At 36.4% G+C, this 18617-nt stretch overlaps 1 protein-coding gene across 1 annotated transcript in view; it reads left to right on the top strand.

The window, feature by feature from the left end:
* The window catches only part of LOC116422025 (zinc finger protein 583-like), a 39651-nt gene extending 21705 nt beyond the window's left edge, over window positions 1–17946 (top strand). The window contains exons 5-6 of the mRNA XM_031957085.1: window positions 13637–13693; window positions 17629–17946. Coding sequence (XP_031812945.1) covers window positions 13637–13693; window positions 17629–17738 — 167 coding nt within the window. The 3' untranslated portion in view covers window positions 17739–17946. The remainder of the gene's footprint in view (window positions 1–13636; window positions 13694–17628) is intronic.
* Window positions 17947–18617: the final 671 nt, after the last annotated feature.

The following is an 18617-nucleotide window of genomic DNA, read 5'->3' as shown; positions in this document are numbered from 1 at the left end:
TGATTTCATGATGGCCTAGACTGTACGTTCCTAGTAACCATGGTTTTTTCAAGTAGGCTGCCAGCACTGCTGCAAGAATACAAACCCAAATAATGTCTTGATCTGGTGATTACAGGTTTGATCAGATGTGATTACTAGCTAATCCAGGAATGAGAGAACTGCTCTGGTGCAGTGACAGAGTCACTGAGGGGCTTTGCAGGCCTGTAATCTTCTGCAAAAGAATGGCCAACATTCCTAGAACTTTGGGAACAATTTGATGTCAAATTGAGAATCTGAAAGACTATGTTTCTCTTAGAAGCAGTCAGAGGCTGATATAGTTATTGCATAATCCCCCCAAAACAATGTATTCCTGATGCTGATAATATGGACTCATCACAAAAAGACAGTTGTTATGGTTGAAATGTGCATGTACTTGTAGTCCTAGATAAATATCTTTGTAATCATATTGGACAAGCTGATGATCATTTTTAGGGGATTCCTTTTAGGTGAAATTCCTTGGACCATTGTTTCAATCCTTTAAGGGATTTGTGAACCTCTAAAGGGGAAAGGGTACAATAAAATCAATAGTGAAACATGCCGTCCACTTCCATCCCAAAGGATGATGAACTCAGGTTCCTGTATAAGACACACATTTTCTTTTTTTTTCTTTTTTTGATTGAAACTTCAGATTTATTAACTTCTGTGTAGTGTCCTGCTTTCTAGAACCCCATTTTGTGCACCAAAATGTAGTATCCAGGCTAGCTCTCTGGAGGATCTTGGGACCAGCCTTGGTCTTAGTGAAGGCTGGAGGAGTGAAGGAGGCAGGAGAGCCACCAGGAAGATAGTCAAAGATGGAGAGTCTTTATTGCCAGTCCTCTTCAGCTCTTAGATACTTTAGTATGCTTACATCATTACAGCACACTAAGCATGTGCCAACTACAGAACCATTACATTATCACATCACACTGAACAAGTGCTAACTATAAGCACCCTGCTATTGATATGGAAATACCTCTTTACTGTAAGTATCTCTTGCTTCAAGTAGAACATAGGTGGTCACACCCTCCTTGACTTCTCAGGAAAGGTGAGAACACCAAAGGGAGGTGGGAAGCCACTCCAGATATTGTCAGCAGGTTCCTTCTGGGCTAAAAAGTTTTATATCTTACCCAGAGTTCCCCCACTATCTGTGGCCCTCTATACTGCAGGACTTTGGAAAACTCCCCCTCTTTTCTTGGGGGGGGGGAACTGCAGATAAGCAAACTCTTCAGCAGAGTCAATAGGGTAGTAGAAAAGAAGAATTAGCAATACATGATAAAGGCTAATTCAAACAACATCCATCTACAGTTGAAGAGATTACCTAAAAATACATCAGTAGTATCAATGACTCAATACCCCCTGAATTATCCTCACTGAGGAAAAACCTAGCAGAATTGTGGTTCAAAAGGGAAAAACCATGGGAGGATTAAAAAAAAAAAAAAAAACAGAAAAAAAGAAGTGAACATAGCATATGTTGATTTACATTCATTCTCCTTAGTTCTTTTTCTGGTTGCAGATGGCATTTTCTGTACAAAGAGACACACATTTTCAGACATGGGAAATTCCATGCTTTCTTTGCAAAATGTATTTGTTAGAAAATTTTTAATTTTATTTTCGTGAGTATAGGCATTTGAAGATAATTTTTAAAAAGAAATAAATAATAGCTATGTCAAAAAAGTAATGGATCACAACAAAATCACTTATGTCTCAGGTAAATAAAAAAAAACAGTATAAAGATTGAAAATGTAGATAGTGAAAGGGGAAGATTGGAAGTTGAGACAAATTTTCAAGTACTATGGACATGGATCTGAATTGTAGTCTCAGTTGTGATATTTGGGTCAAGTCCCTCAACCATTTTTAGCTCACAGCCTGAGTTGTGAATGTGATGAGAATGATGGTCCTGCCTATGTCACAGACTAGTGAGAATCAATTGTCATCATGGGTAAAGCTCTTGGTAAATAAAATTATCCTTGTGATGTGAGTAAATAACATTTTAAAATGATGGGTTCTGCTCATTGTAGATTTTTCTTTTCCTGGAGAAGTAGAAAGTAAGTAAGTTCCTGTTCTGCTAATGGTGGGAAGGGGATATAAATGTGCATGGGTGTATGTATTCATCTCTGTGTGTTTGTGTGTGTGTGTGATCTGTATGTGTTATATTGTTTATTTGTTTTCTCAGAAGGAAAAATCAGACTTGAAAGGAAGGACATTACTGCAGAGTTAAGCCTTTCTGTGGAAGAAACTCACAAGCAAAGATTCATGAGTGATGGACCCTGTGATTTCAATTGGAGAAAAATCTGTGCTATACCTGAGAGAACCTACACTGGAGAGAAGCATCATGACAACAAAAAACATCAAAAGACTTTTACACAAAGGGCTCACCTTTTTGAACATCAGAGAATCCACACTGGAGAGAAACTTTATGACTGTAATCAATGTGGAAAAACTTTCAAATATAAGAGGAGTCTTACTGTACATAAGAGAATCCACTCTGAAGAGAAACCTTATGAATGTAATCAATGTGGAAAGGCTTTTAAAGAGAAGAGATATCTTATTAAACATCAGAGAATTCATACTGGAGAAAAACCTTATAAATGTAATCAATGTGGAAAGGCTTTTACACAAAAGCCTGGTTTTACTGCACATCAGAGAATCCATACTGGAGAGAAACCTTATGACTGTAATCAATGTGGAAAGGCTTTCAGATGCAGCTCCAGACTTGCTAAGCATCAGAGAATCCACACTGGACAGAAACCATATGAATGTAGTCAATGTGGAAAGACTTTTACATGGAAGTATGGTCTTGTTCAACATCAGAGAATCCACACTGGAGAGAAACCTTATGAGTGCAGTCAATGTGCAAAGACTTTTACTTGGAAGGAGAGTCTTGTTCAACATCAGAGAATCCATACTGGAGAGAAAACATATAATTGTGATCAATGTGGGAAGACTTTTACGGAGAGGAGATATTTTATTGTACATCAAAGGATCCACACTGGAGAGAAACCTTATGAGTGCAGCCACTGTGGAAAGACTTTTACATGGAGGGCTGGTTTTATTGCGCATCAGAGAATCCACACTGGAGAGAAACCTTATGAATGTAACCAGTGTGGAAAGGCTTTTACACAGATGTACAGTCTTATTGCACATCAGAGAATCCACACTGGAGAGAAACCTTATGAATGTAACCAATGTGGAAAGGCTTTTACACGTACGTACAGTCTTATTGAACATCAGAGAATCCACACTGGAGAGAAACCTTATGAATGTAATCAATGTGGAAAGGCTTTTACACGTATGTACAGTCTTATTGTACATCAGAGAATCCACACTGGAGAGGGACGATATGAATAAGTCAGAAGAGCTTTCCTTTGCCAGAAAAGGCAAACACTGGGAGGAAGAAAGATTTCATTAGAAAGGCAGTCCATTATTAAGATACTGTTCATCACATCCAACTGAAATCTACCTCTGGCATCTTGTTCTTGTAGATCCCAGATATTGCCTCTGGGATCAAGCACAATGAGTGTGATACATCCTAAACATGACGACCTTTCAGATATTTGAACAGTATTTCATCTTGCTCCCCTAGTTTTCTCTTTTTCAGGATAAGTAACCTCAGATCTTTCCATTTCTCTTCATTTGGCTGGTCTCCATTATATTCATAGCCATTCTTTGGGCCTATTCCAATTTGTCAATGTCTCTTCTTGATTATAGCCAATTTAACATAGATAGAAATAGTTACCTTATTTTTCCAAATTCATTTCCTTGTTGTCTCCTCCATTAGATTGTGAGCTCCTTCAGAGCAGGGACTTTCTTTTGCCATTCTTTGTGTCCCCAATGCTTAGCTCATTGCCTAGAAAACAGTATGTGCTTAATAAAGGCTTGTTAACAGAATCTCATAAACTCCAGTGCCTAGAGATGAACATGATAGTTCAGATGTGATCTGAAGGTAGAAAGGGAGCGGGGAGCATCCTCAGTTGCCTTGACCTATATTTTGCCATTTGACTTTGATTAATCTAGAGGAATGAGTGAGGTTAATAACTTTGCACAGCTCTGCCTTGCCTTTTTAACTATTCTGGTTCAATTCTAGAACATCTGTTGTCATCTCTACTAGTCAGGATGACGCTTTAAGGTGTCATATTATCTCTAGATGTTTTTGTACATTTAGAGGAAATTTATTATCTAACATTAGTTATTTCTGCAAGATCCAGGTGGATGATATCAGTATTTTCAAGATGAAAAGAATTGTTATCAGCCCATGTTTCAAACTTGCACCCAATTATATTGTTTTCATCACCTACCAATGTCTGTTCTTTGATCTATCTTTAAAATTAGGGGAGGGTGCCTTTAATGATTCAGGTCTTTGAACTCGATGGGAAAGTCATTTTCTTTCTTTATTAGTAAATTCATGCTTACCTAATAAACTGCTAATGCTCCGAGTTTTGCATCTCACTTAACTTGATTTTATTTGTGACAATTAGGCCTGGTGGTCTTCAGACCATTCATGCAGTCTCTCCTGAAGAACTCTTTAGCTTATAGAATCTATGCATGGAAACCATTGTAATTCAGTGACACCTGATTGTCTTGAGAACATCATAGCAGTCTTACATGACTTGTTCAGCCATTTCTGTCATGTATGACTCTGAGCAAACCCATGTGTGGGTCAAGGGAGGATGTGAAGCTGAATCTTCCTGATTCTAAACTCCAGGCTCTAGCTGCCCTTAGTTTCATCTTAAAGGAGCCTGTAAGCTTATAGAACATTAGTTATGTATTCAGTCAGTCATGGTTTTGGGGACCTCATGAACCATGCCATGACACCCTTCTATTCTCCAGTTTCTCTGTCTTCCAAGTTCATGTTCATTGTTTTCATGGTATTATCCATCTCATCTTCTGCCTTCCCTTTTCCTTTTTCCTTCTGCCTTTTCCAGCATCAGCGTCTTTTCTAATGAATCTTATCTTTTCTTTATGTAGCCAAAAATGTTTCAGTTTCACTCTTTGACCCTACAGTGAATCATCTGAATTAATGTCTTTAAATATTGCCTGATTTCACCTTTTTTTTTCTGTTCAAGGAACTTTCAAAAGACTTCTCCAGCACAACAGTTTTAAAGTATTGCTTCTATGGCCGTCAACTTTCTTTATGCTGCAGCTCTCATAGTCATGCTTCTGGAAGACCTATAACTTTGAATATTTGAGTTTTGTTGGCAAGGTGATGTCTCTACCTTTTAGTATGCTGTCCAAAGTTGCCATAGTTTTCCTTCAAAGAAGCAAGCATCTTTTAATTTCATCACTGTATTTGTATAGTTATCTCTTAGACCAAGATATGAAATTTGACACTGCTTCTGTTTCTTTCCCTTCTGTTTGCCAGGAAGTGATGGGACCAGTTGCCAAGATCTTTATTGTTATTTAATGTATTAAGTGACAATCCAGCTTTTGAATATTCTTTTTAATTTGTGACTAAAACAAGCATTTTCATAACATAGTACAATAAAAGATGATTATACATGAAACTCCAACTCTACTGTCAAAACTTACTATTCCTTTCAAATCTACTTGATGATTACAAAATCATCAAGTAAATTTTCTTCCATTCTCCTACTGTGGATATGGCTATCATTAAGGACAAATAGGTATATATCTGGAAAATTATTCTATACATGTTTCTATTTGTCAACTCTTTCTCTGGATACAGATAAAATCTTTTTTTTTTTAATGTGGCCTTTATAGTTAATCTGGATATGTATAGCAGACAAAATAACATATTTGCTCAAAGTTATGCTTAAAATAATATTGCTGTTGCTGTATACAGTATTTTCTTGGCTCTGTTCATTTCACTCTTCAGTATTTTGTGCAAATCTTTCTGTGTTTTTCTAAAATCTTGAGCTCATCATTTCTTGTAGCAGTTTTATTCTGTCACAATCATATACCACAATTTGTTCAGCCATTCCCAATTGATGGGAATCTCTTCCATTTCTCATTCTTTGTCATCACAAAGAAAGCTGCTATAAATTTTTTTTTTGGCTGAGCCAATTGGGGTTAAATAACTTGCCCAGGGCCACACAGCTAAGAAGTGTTAAATGTTTGAAACCAGATTCTAACCTGACTCTAACCCAACTCCTGACTCTAACCCTCCTAACTTCAGGGCTGGTGCTCTATCCATTGTACTACCTAGTTGCCCCTACTATAAATATTCTAGAACATATTTGTCCCTAATCATGCCCAATCATTGGGACATAATTCCAAATTTCTCTCTAAAATAGTTGTTTCATTTTACAATTGTACCAGTGAATTAATGCCCCAATTTTTGCACACCTCTTCAACATTTGTCACTTTCCCTTTCTATCTTTTTAGCCAATCTGGTAGTTGTAATATATCAAGGTTATTTTCATCTGCATCTTTCTATTTTTTTAAATAGCCTTTTATTTACAGGTTATATGTATGGGTAACTTTACAGCATTGACAATTGCCAAACCTCTTGTTCCAATTTTCCCCTCCATCCCTCCCCTCCCCAGATGGCAGGATGACCAGTAGATGTTAAATATATTAAAATATAAATTAGATACACAATAAGTATACATGACCAAACCGCTATTTTGCTGTACAAAAAGAATCGGACTCTGAAATATTGTACAATTAGCCTGTGAAGGAAATCAAAAATGTAGATGGGCGCGATTGGAATTTAATGTAATGGTTTTAGTCATCTCCCAGAATTCTTTCACTGGGGTTCATTTCATTACTGCTCCATTGGAACTGATTTGGTTCATCTCAATCCTGAGGAAGGCCAGGTCCATCAGAATTGGTCATCATATAGTATTGTTGTTGAAGTATATAATATCTCTTGACCCTGCTTGTTTCATTCAGCATCAGTTTGTGTAAGTCTCTCCAGGCTTTTCTGAAATCATCCTGTTGGTCATTTCTTACCAAACAATAATATTCCATAATATTCATATACCACAATTTATTCAGCCATTCTGCAATTAATGGGCATCCACTCAGTTTCCAGCTTCTGGCCACTACAAGAGGGCTGCCACAAACATTCTTGTACATACAGGTCCCTTTCCCTTCTTTATGATCTCTTTGGGATATAAGTCCAGTAGTAACACCATCTGCATCTTTCTAATCAGTAATGATTTAGAAAATTTTATATTACTATAAATTGTTTTGATTTCTTCACTGTAAAACTGACTGTTCATATCATTTATTGAGTTACAGTTGAGGAATGATTCATTCTTCTAGATTTGACAAAGTTCTAATTATTCTGTAATTTCCTTCTATCTTATTTTATTATTTTCCTTCTTAACCCTTTTTTTCCTATCCCTCTGCTTTATATTTTCCTCTTGCCCTCTTATTCTTTCTTTTAGCCACACCTCTAAAATCCTCACCCTTATCTTCTCTTCAGGTCTCCTGAACTTATTCTATACAAAGACCTTGCAAAGACCTTTCCCAACTCTATCCCTTCAGTTTCCTTACTTTTCTGGAAGTTCAGAAGGCTTCTAGAATCCTTCAGCTGTAAATGTTGTTTCCTCTTCAACTCAGATAGAAAAAGACCAACATTATGAGATCTTAATTTAATAAATCATATCAAAATTCTATATATAAGGCCCCAGAACTGTAGAGCTGCACATTGTAAGTTTACGTGCTTAGTTATGGAAGTTAACTCCACCTTTGTTTTTCTTCATCATGGTGTCGAAGCTCAGTCAGGCAGAGATGATGATTGCATAGAAAGTTCCCCAAAATATTTTGTATCTCCAAATCAATCCCTTGCTCATTAAGAGCAAGTGACCATTTTGTGACTACTTAGATCACTGTTTTTGATAGCTTATACCATTTCCTCCTAGTCAACCTAATATTCTCTAATTCAATCAATCATGAGATTGACTTAATCTTACAACAAATAATGGTTCTCTAGTGATATAATGATTGGTTTATACTCAGTGTACTGCATATAAGCTGGGACAAACTCAGCCAGAGAGGTCAGAGAACAGCAACTGCTTCTCAGTCTCCTTGTATCATCCTCTCTCAAGAGGAGATCCATTCTGAGGTTGGATCTCTAGCAGCCACTGTCAGGTGGCTCCCGTGTACTCAGCAGCTCTCCCGTGTGTTCCAACACTACCTAATAAGTTAGTCATGCTCAGAACCTTGTCTCTCACTTTAATTTTCAAAACAACACTGGCAATGTCTTTCTCATAAGTCAGCTTCAAAACTAACCTCAGGTAATAAAATTGTTTTTGTTGTTCTGTTCAATTGTATTGAACTCTTTTTGATCCATGGACCATAGCATGCTAGGCCCTTCTATCCTCCACTCTCTTTCAAAATCTGACCAAGTTTATGTTCATTCTTTTTATGACACCATCTCATCATCTGCCATCACTTTTTCCTGCTGCCTTCAAATTTTTCCAACATCATGGTCTTTCCCAGTGAGTCCCATCTCCTTAACATGTGACCAAAGAATTTCTTCAATTTTTCTTGGTATTTGGTATTTGACCTTCCAGTGAACAGCTTGAATCATTTCTTTAAAATATTGACTAATGTGATCTCCTTGATGTTCAAGGGGCTCTCAAACATCTCCTTCACCACAATTCCAAAGCACTGATTTTGTGACTCTCATCTTTCTTTATAGTCCAATTATTACAGCCATAAATTGGTACTGGAAAGATCATAGTTTTATCTATGTGGACTTTTGTCATCAAGGTAATGCCTCTGTTTTTAGTCTGCAGTCCAGATTTGCCATAGATTTCCTTCCAGAAAGCAAGCAATTGAGTTCATTCTCTAGGATGTCTGATTCTAGGTCAGTAACCACATTATGGTTGTTGGTGATGTTAAGATCTTTCTTGTATAGTTCTTTTGTGTATTCTTGCCACCTCTTCTTAATGTCTTCTATTTTTGTTAAGTCCCTACCATTTTTGTCTTTTGTCATGCCCATTTTTTGCATGAAACTTTCCCTTGATATGTTTAATTTTCTTGAAGACATTTTCTGTCTTTTCCATTCTATTGTTTTCTTCTATTTCTTTGCCTTGCTCATTTAAGAAAACTTTGATGTTTTTCTTTGCTGTTCTCTGGAATTCTGCATTCAATTGGGTATATCTTTCCCTTTTACTTTCCTCCTTTCATCAGCTATTTGTAAAGTCTCATAAGAGAATCATTTTGCTTTCTTGCTCTTCTTTTTCTTTTAGATGTTTTTCATTTCTGCCTTCTATACAATATAGTTCTTTAGGCACTCTTTTTGCCAGATCTAATCCCTGAAATCTATTCATTACTTCTTCATATTCATGAAGGATGTTGTTTAGGTCATACCCATGTGATCTGATGGTTTACCCTGCTTTCTTCAAGTTAAGTCTGAATTTTATAATAAGAAATTTATGATCTGAGCAAGATGTTGAATAGTTTGCCTTGAATGAAAAAAAGATGCCATTCAGTCTTTTTTGAGATTATACCCAAGTACTACTTTTCTTACCCTGAAGATTACGCTATTTCTTTTGAGCAATTCTTGCCCAAAGTAATTTATATAATGATCACTTGAATCAAATTCTTACATTATTTTCCATTTAAGTTCATGGATACTCAAGATGCCATTTTTAATCTTTCCATCTCCTTTTTGACTACATCCATCTTACCTTGGTAAGATAAGATCTTATATTTATAGATCTTACATTCAAGGTTCTTATGCACTATTGATCATTACAGCACATCAGACTTTCCTTTGGACACTGAGCACATCTGGAGCTGAGCTTCCTTTAAACTTTGGTCCAGTTATTTTATTAGTTTTGGAACTATTTGCAGTTATTCTCCACTCTTCCCCAATAGCATCTTGGGGACCTTCAAATCTGAGGGCTCATCTTCAAATGTCATATCTTTTATGATTTTAATACTGTCCATGGGTGGTGGTGTGTGATGGGTTGTGGGTTTTTTTTTTTTTGTTGTTGTTGTTGTTGTTTTGGCAAAGAAACCAGAGTAGTGTGCTATTTGCTTCTTCAGTTGATCACCTTTTGTCAGAAATCTCCATTATGATCTGTCTGTCTTGGGTCCCTCTAAATAGCATAGTTCATAATTTCATTGAGCTATTCATGTTCCTCCACCACAACAAGACAGTGATCCTGGAGGAGACCATTCACAGTCATGTTGTGAATATTTTGGTTTACGTGGGGCTTTTCTTAGGGCTTTTTAAAATCTCATTTGAGTTTATGCCTTAATGGGATCTCTAGATCAAAGTGTATAAGAACTTTTAGTCACTTAAAAAGAAGCATCTATGCTTCTACTATGTAGAAACTTCCATTAAAGTTGTGTGGTTTGAATCAGAAAGACCTGATCTTTGATACTAATTATATGATCTAAGTCATTTAACTCCTCAAATTTCATTTTCTTTTTAAAATGATGACAGCTTTTTTCAAAATACATGCAAAAATAGTTTTCAACATTCATCTTTGCAAAACCTTGTATTCCACATTTTCTCCCTTCCTCTCCCTCTCTCCCTCCCTAGAAAATAAGTAATCCAATATAGGTTAAACATGTGCAATTCTTCAAAACTTATTTCCACATTCACAAGAAAAATTGGATCAAAAGAGAAAAATGAAAAAGAAAATGCAAACAACCACAAAGGTGAAAGTACTATGTTATGATCCACATTCAGTCCCCATAGTTCTCATTTTTCTTTTTCAGTAAAATGGGGGGACTAATACTTAAGGAGTCCAATAAGCATTTGTACAAGATAGTTTTGGGTACTGGAGATACAAAATGAAGAATAGGAAGGAAATTAATTACTTTTATTCTTATAGTTATTCAACTCACTGTGACGACCACGCTAGCAACCCAGATACCCCAGAATCAGCTGGAGTCAGGATAAGCAAAAGTCCTTAGCCTTTATTCTTGGTCTTTATGAGTAGAAGTGAAGGGGGTGGAAGAGAATCTCCACAACCTCCTTCTTCCTTGTCCACTGCTAAAGTGACCCTTGCTCATCTTATTCCATCCCCTAGTCCCTCCTACAATCCTCTGTATACACCAGTCATTGAGCCAGCACAGGATAGGGGAAGGAGCATTTCCCAAGCATATGCCCATAAAGTATTGTCCAATCAGTAGTTAGCCTCAAGTGCTCACGGCTGTCCTGACCTCAGTGCAGTTTCAGCCCTCTACAACTCACAGGATAAAATAATACATATGTTAAGTGCTTTTTACCATTTCTTCCTACCCAAATTAAAGAGAATCCTGTCCATCTTATGTGGAGTTATTCCTTATTTACCCAACTTGTGACTCTGCTGACATATTATTTTGCTTGTTCAATGAAATTATTCTTTATTTGGCATAGCTGTTCTGGAATGACTGGACATCTAGCCTATATAATTAGGGCCCTGGGAGGAGGAAGCATCTCAGATTGTGAGGAAGATCTGAGGTCCACTTTATTCGAGGGGACAATGGACCCTTTAATAAAGTGCCATTGATCAGACCTTTGCTTCAGTCTCTCTTATTGTAGGTGGGATAATTTTAATCTCCACATTTCAAAGACCAAAAGAAGGAGAAAGAGGAAGAAGAGGAGGAAAAATAAGCACAATAGAACAGCACTTTTGAAAATATTTGCAAAACACTAGGATCTTTCCATCTCTGTGAAGGAATGGGCTGTGAAAGGGAGAATTCTCCCAGGTCTTTTCTGTTGAGCCATGCTTGTTCTTTATAATTTTGCAACATTTACTTTTTTTATAATAATTTTTTTATTTTTCAAAATACATGTAAAGATAGTTTTCAGCATTCATCCTTGCAAAAACTTGTGCTTCATATTTTTCTCCCTCCCTTTCCACATCTCTTCCTTAGACAGCAAGTAATCCAATATAGGCTAAACATGTGCAATTCTAAACAAGTTTCTACATTTATCATGCTGCACAAGAAAAATCATATCAAAAGGGGAGAAATTAGAGAGAAAAGCAAGCAAGCAAACAACAACAACCAAAAAAAAAAAAAAAAAAGGTGAAAACACCATGTTGTGATCCATATTCAGTAACCATAGTCTTCTCTCTGGATACAGGTGCTTCTCCATCACAAGTCTATTGAAATTGGCCTGAGACCTCATTGTAACATTTACTCCTGACTTTTAATTATTACAAATCTTTGTGCTGACTTTACTCTGCATCAGTCCATACAGATCCTTCCATGTTTTCCTGTTCATCTCATTTATCATTTCCACAGTTAATATTCCATTACAGTCATGTATTAGAAGCATTTAACCATTCCTCAATTGAGGGACATCTCTTTGCTTCCAATTCTTTGCTATCACAAAAAGTGCTGGTATCAATATTTTATTGTATGCGGTTGGGGACTTCAATGGGGAATCAACAGGGATAAGAACAGTATTGGAATCTCTACATCAAAGAATATGGATATTTTAAGGACTCACATATGCAAAAATGTTTGCAGCAGCTCTTTTTGTGATAGAACGGGAAAATGAGTAGATACCCATCAGTTGGGGAATGATGAACAAGTAGTGGTATATGAAGGTAATGGAATATCATTGTTTTATAAAACATGATGAACAACTGATTTTAGAAAGGTCTGGAAAAGATTTACACGAACCGATGTTGAGCAAAACAAGCAGAATCAGGAATACAGTGTGCACAATAACAACAGGAATGTGCAATGATCAATTCAGAAACATTCAGTTCTTCTCAGTGGTTCAGGAATCCAAAGCAATCCCAACCAGACTTTGGACAGAAAATGCCATTTGCATCCAAAAAGAACTGTGGAGATTGAATGTAAATCAATGTATGTTATGTTTACTTTTTTTCTGTTATTTTATCTCTCCCATGGGTTTCCCTTTACTCTGATTTTTCTCTTCCAATATGATTCATAAAGAAATGTTGTGTTCAAAATAAAGAAAAGAAAAAGGATATAGATATTTTAGGCAGTGTATTTGTGTAATTCCAAGTGGCTTTTAAAGCAATATCTGAATGTCAGTGATGATGTGGTGATAGTTTTGGTGATTGTGGCAATGATTGTGAAGATGATGATGATGAAACAGAGTTCCTGAATCCTTTGCTTTTGGAGCACATGCCTTAGAAAGTTCTGCTTTTGTGATCACTGTGAGTGTTTGTATTGGAGGATCATAATATCTGAGATCAGATCCTTAAGCAAAGGGTTGTTGAGATTTGGGCATTACTTCATAGGAGGGAATCAGTTGGAGCACTGAAAGGACAGTGGATTTGGACCTGGATTCCAATCCTGGCTCTACTCTATATGACCTAACCAAGTGTGCTTGAGCAAGTCACTTAATCTTTCTTTCATTTCAGTTTCTTCATTCTTAAAATGAGGTCAGACTAGACAAGCTGTCAAAGAACTCTGCCAAGTCTACACCTGCGGAATCAGAGTAAAGGGGAAACCCATGGGAGAGATAAAATAATAGAAAAAGAAGTAAACATAACATGTATTAGAATCAAGTGGGATATTATAAAGTGTTTACAAACCCTAAATGTGCTATATGGATGTTGACTGTTTATTATATGATAAAGGACTGCTGTCTAGTGGAAGAAGCAGACTGCCTCTTCCCTCTGCCTCACAGAACTAGAGTACACCGAATATCACTTTTGTCAATATGCCCATTAATTAGCCTTATTGAGCTGTGGTTTTCTTCCTTTTTTTCTTGTTTCAGGCAGTGACTCTCTCGGAAGAGGTGAGAAGAGGATCACAGTGAGGACAGTGTACCAAGGTGACATAAAAGTAAAGGTTATAATACAAAATTATTTCAATAAATACAATGTTTTTGGAATAAATGAATCTTTTGTGCATCTGAAGCAATGGTAATACAATGATCAAGTAGGATCGTCCTTGTTTTCAAAGAGCTTCTAATCTAATAATAAGGTGTGAAACCAGAGAAACTGAGGCAAATAGATTGGTTTTTAATCTTTAATGTGGAGTTTAAGCTGACCAGATGGAACTCTTATCCAAGATATTCGGTGCAGATAAACTGAGGCAGGGGACTTATATAGGGTTTTAGCTAATTAGGGTTTACAAACAGAACACATAACCTGAGTATACAAACTTATAAGGAAACAAAGGCAGATAAGGGGGAGAAGGTCACTGGGAGGATGGACAAGCCATGATACCAGGAAAGGATCATAACTTAATCCTGACAAGATAGGGATCAACATAAGAAGACTGAGGACAGGAGATAGCAAGGCAAAGGACAATACTCAAAAGAAGGGGGAATTATCCTAGCAAGGATCCAGATAAAACATCTGGAGGTTATGACTCAGTGATATATAAAGGCGATCAGAGCTTCAAGTTTTTCCTGAGCTTTTCTTTAAACTCAATTTTTTTTTTTATTAAAGCCTTTTATTTACAAAACATATGCATGGGTAATTTTTCAACATTTACCCTTGCAATACTTTCTCTTCCAAATTTTTCCTTCCTTCCCCCCACCTCCTCCCCTTGATGTCAGGTAGTCCAATACATTAAACTCAATTTTTCTGTCCTAATGGCAAGGGAGGAGTGTAGCTATGGGTTATTATTCAGGGTTCCACAAGGGAAATGAACACAAATTCAGAACAGTCAGAAATAACAACTAGAAAAAGTCCTTTGAGATTTAGGCTTAAAATTCCCCTGATAGTCATCCAAAGGTGTGGTGTTCTCTTCTTTTTTATAATATAATGATTCTCTGGGAGCAGGTTTCTTGGGGAGATTTTCTGGAGGCAGCCTTAGTTTTGGTTCAAATTAATAATCACCTCAAAATGCAGCCAGCTGATAAAATCCAAATGTTTATTTTCTCCTTCCAAGTCTTGTCTCTTTCCTTGGGCCCGGTTAGCTTTCTTAGAGGCCTCTCTCCCTCCTTGGTTCCAAGAAGTCTTGCAGCTTGTCTTTTGGCTCTTCCAGCTTTTGCCTCTAGCTCAACTCCAACTCAATCTCCTCCACTGATTGACTGAAGCTCTAAGAGCTTCTTATATATCATCTCTTTAAGGTGTGAACCCAAAGGTTGACTCCTCCTCTGAGAGTGGGATTATGAGAGGTGTGAATTCACAAAGTTACAAAGTTTTGTGTATCTCCTGTACTTGTGAACATCAATGTGTGAGCCAATGTGTGAATTCTCAAAGGTGTAAACTCAAGCATTGTTTTTACCAATACTAGTGACTTCACACCTTGTAAGGATTTGCTCTAATGTGTGAACCAATAAGCATTGTATCAATTCCATTGAGTTAACACTAGGATTCTAACACAAAGGAGTTGTCCCTTAGTGGAGGGATTGATTCTGGGGCATACCTATGTTCTATGCAGTAAACATTTCAGTGGGTAAAAACCAACATTGCAGCTTATTAGCTCTATTTGCCTAATACTTAGTAACCTTTATTAGTGCTACTATGAAAAGAGATATAGTTCTTATCTTAGAGAAATGTTGTTATAATTTCAATTACTTTGAACCTATCACATTTCTTGAACTTGGATGATGATGTTAAGAGGTCTTGTTTTTCTCCAAGTTTTCCCTACCAGTGAATCTTTGGCAGAACCATTTAAAAAATGAAATCTATTTGGTTTTTGAAAGTCAAAATGCTTATTCCCATTTGGGAATATATATACAAACATCAATAATATTAATTCTAGTGAGATTATGAAAGGGAATTGATCCCCATTAAACTTTAGCTGAGAAAATGTAAAATACTTTCTCTAAAATGTTCTATTTTTCTTTCAGCAGTTGGAAGCATTTAGGGCTAATTTTGCTGTATTGTTTTCAAGTGCATTCTCTTCCAGTGTAAAGTTTTCACTAGAAATGAACCTGTTAACTTCGATGGAGGGAGGAATGATGAAGCTCTCGTTTGATCTTTCATTTTGTAACTTTTTTAGCACACATGCAGATCTTTCTACCTTAAGATCTGTGTCCTCATAGAGCCAAGTGTTGACTGAGAAGAGGCATGTACTTAAAAAGTATTGGGGCCTTGATGGAAAACTACAATTCATTGAGGTGAAATTCAACAATAACTCCTTTTAAGTATTGTTTCTGCAGGGAGCTTTCAATAATAGTTATTGGAAAGCACCTCTTCTTAGGTGGTGAGTTAAGAATATACTAAGGGAGCAATTAATATTCTTCTTATTCAGTTATAGAAATTTAGAAAAAAAATTAGCCATACTTTTTAGCAGAATGCTACTGCTAGCAGGCACCTTCCTTCTTTGGCCCTCTTGTGTTCTCTTTTCTCCATCTTCATCTAGTGGTATTGGGATAGCCACAATATAGTTTCAACTCTTCTGCCTGCTTCCTCCTTCCTTGCTGTGGTGAACTCTGCTTACTTTTTTCTGCTTCCTCTTTAGACCAGTCTTTAAGGAAAATAATGAATGAATGGAGTCATTTGTCATGATTATCAAAGCATTTGTGCTGGGAGAGTTCTTAGAAGTCCTTTAGTTAAATCCTCATTATACAAGGGAAGAAAGAGAAGTCTCAAGAGGTTGTGTGATTCTCTCTCTAAGTAATGCTCCTAGTAAACCTCTATATTAAAACTCCAAATGATAAAAATATATCTGAAGTATCTGAAAATAGATTAGGGATTGTTGCTACATGTAGAGCCATGCTATCAAAGGTTCTAAAACCCATCCATGGATGTTTTCATTTCCTTAAAATGTATGACATGCAAGCCTGTTTATACATGATATTGGTCTTATTTTTCAACCACCGGTATGATTCAGGATTTCAGGTTTAGTATTTTTGAGCCAGGCAAAATATTTTTATTCTAATTAATAAACACTTTGATATCAGCCACGGTTAATACTTGAAAATGTCTACAGTAGTAGAGGATACCCTCAGCATGTTTATGATTTCAGAAAGTTCATTTTATTGTGATCTTTTTCCATTTCTGAGATAGAAATAAATTCCTTTTCTAACTTGCACATTTTAGACCTTTAGACATAATTATAGGTATAGGTATAGGTAGTGAGAAATATAAAAGAAAACCAATGTCAATGATGAAAAAAGAACTAACTCTCTTGTCATAATCTCTATCCCAAATGCAGATTTTGCCTAACTCAGATGTTTCCGAATACATCCCCTTCTATCCAGAGAGTCATTCCTTATAGTAAAGAAAAAGAGAAAGGGAACACTTCAGCAAAACTAATCAACAAATTAGTTAAGTCTAATAGAACACATCTTTACTCCTCTCACCTTTTCAGACAAAAAGAGGGGGGAGACATATTTTGTCATCTATACTTTATTATTATAATTACACAATATTCATTTTTTATTTTGTTATTTATGTTGTTTCTATTAGCATTGTAGTCATGATGATTGTTTTCTTGGTTCTACTTACTTTATTTTGTATAAGTTCACATGGATCTTCTCATGCTTCTGAAGCACCCACAGTGTGGGTAATATGAATTGTTTATATTTATATTTTCTTATCATACCAAAAGATTCCATTTCATTCATGCACTTAACACAGTATCTGACACATAGCAGATTTTAATAAATGTTTGTTGATTAATTGATATACAACTTGTTTAGCTATTTTCCTGTCAATGAGGATCTACTTTATATTTCAGTTTCTTTGTTACTACCAAAAAAAACAAAAACAAACAAAAAAACAACCCTTGATCATTTGAATAATTTAATGCTCTTAATTTTATTGCTGGTATTGTTTCTTTCTGATTGTATTATCTCTCTTTCAGTTAATATTTGGAACCTGATGATGGGTTCTGATCCTGTCCATTGTTACCAACCCAACTTAAGAATGCAGATATCAGCCCTCAGACTACTTGGTGCTAATGACATAAACTGAGATCTTTGGCCTTCAAACTCCCAGTTAATTGGTTTCATTCAATTGAAGATCTTGGTCAATCACGCTCCATTGAATTGCCACAAATGACTCTCAGTGGCTCAAACTCCCAGTTAAGTAATCTCATTCAATTTTAAATTGAATTGAAAATCAGTCTGTCAGGAGTTGGCCCCAGAATTCTGGGCCAAAGATCAAAGCAAGCCCCAATATATCTAGGGCTATATGCCCTGATATCTTTGCAGATGTCCTAAATAGGACCTTGCCCTTTGTTAAGATATCCTCTTCTCAACGTAACCCACCTTGGCAGATGTTTTAACAGACGTTGCCCACTTATGAAGATATTCTCTTCTCATTGTTAACCTTTGCTATCTTCCTAACAGGACCTTTTGCTCACTAAGAAATCTGTCTTCCTACTAAGCTGGCTTCTCAGTGCCACTAAATCCTTATTTGCCACACAGTTTTCGGTTTTTGAATTTGCTTCTAACCAGAGGGGATTTCCCACTCCAATTCTCGCACCTCATCACAACTACCACTAACCTCATCATTTGCATCTCATCACTCCAATTGCTACAGCATCTGACTTTGAGGGCAGAGTGGAACATCCCAAAGAGAAAAAAATATTGGCAAATAGCTCATTTTCAAGTTCAAAAGTTAGTGAGTTTCTAGTTCCCTTTTGCCTTAATAATTGGTAGGTGAAATTAAACCTAGAGGAGACCTCCTAGACAGAAGGAAAATGTTGAGCAGACTGATGGTAATCACAGTCAGTGAAGACCTGAATGCTATCTGCACCTTGATCTAAGATCAATTTTTGGCCCCACATTCAAGAGGAAACCAGTGCTATAATGTCATTCAAGTCTATATGGTGAGGGCAGTTTCCCTTCC

The sequence above is a fragment of the Sarcophilus harrisii genome, chromosome 2 (assembly GCF_902635505.1).
Source record: "Sarcophilus harrisii chromosome 2, mSarHar1.11, whole genome shotgun sequence".
NCBI lineage: Eukaryota > Metazoa > Chordata > Mammalia > Dasyuromorphia > Dasyuridae > Sarcophilus > Sarcophilus harrisii.
This window is presented reverse-complemented; position numbering and strand designations above follow the sequence as displayed.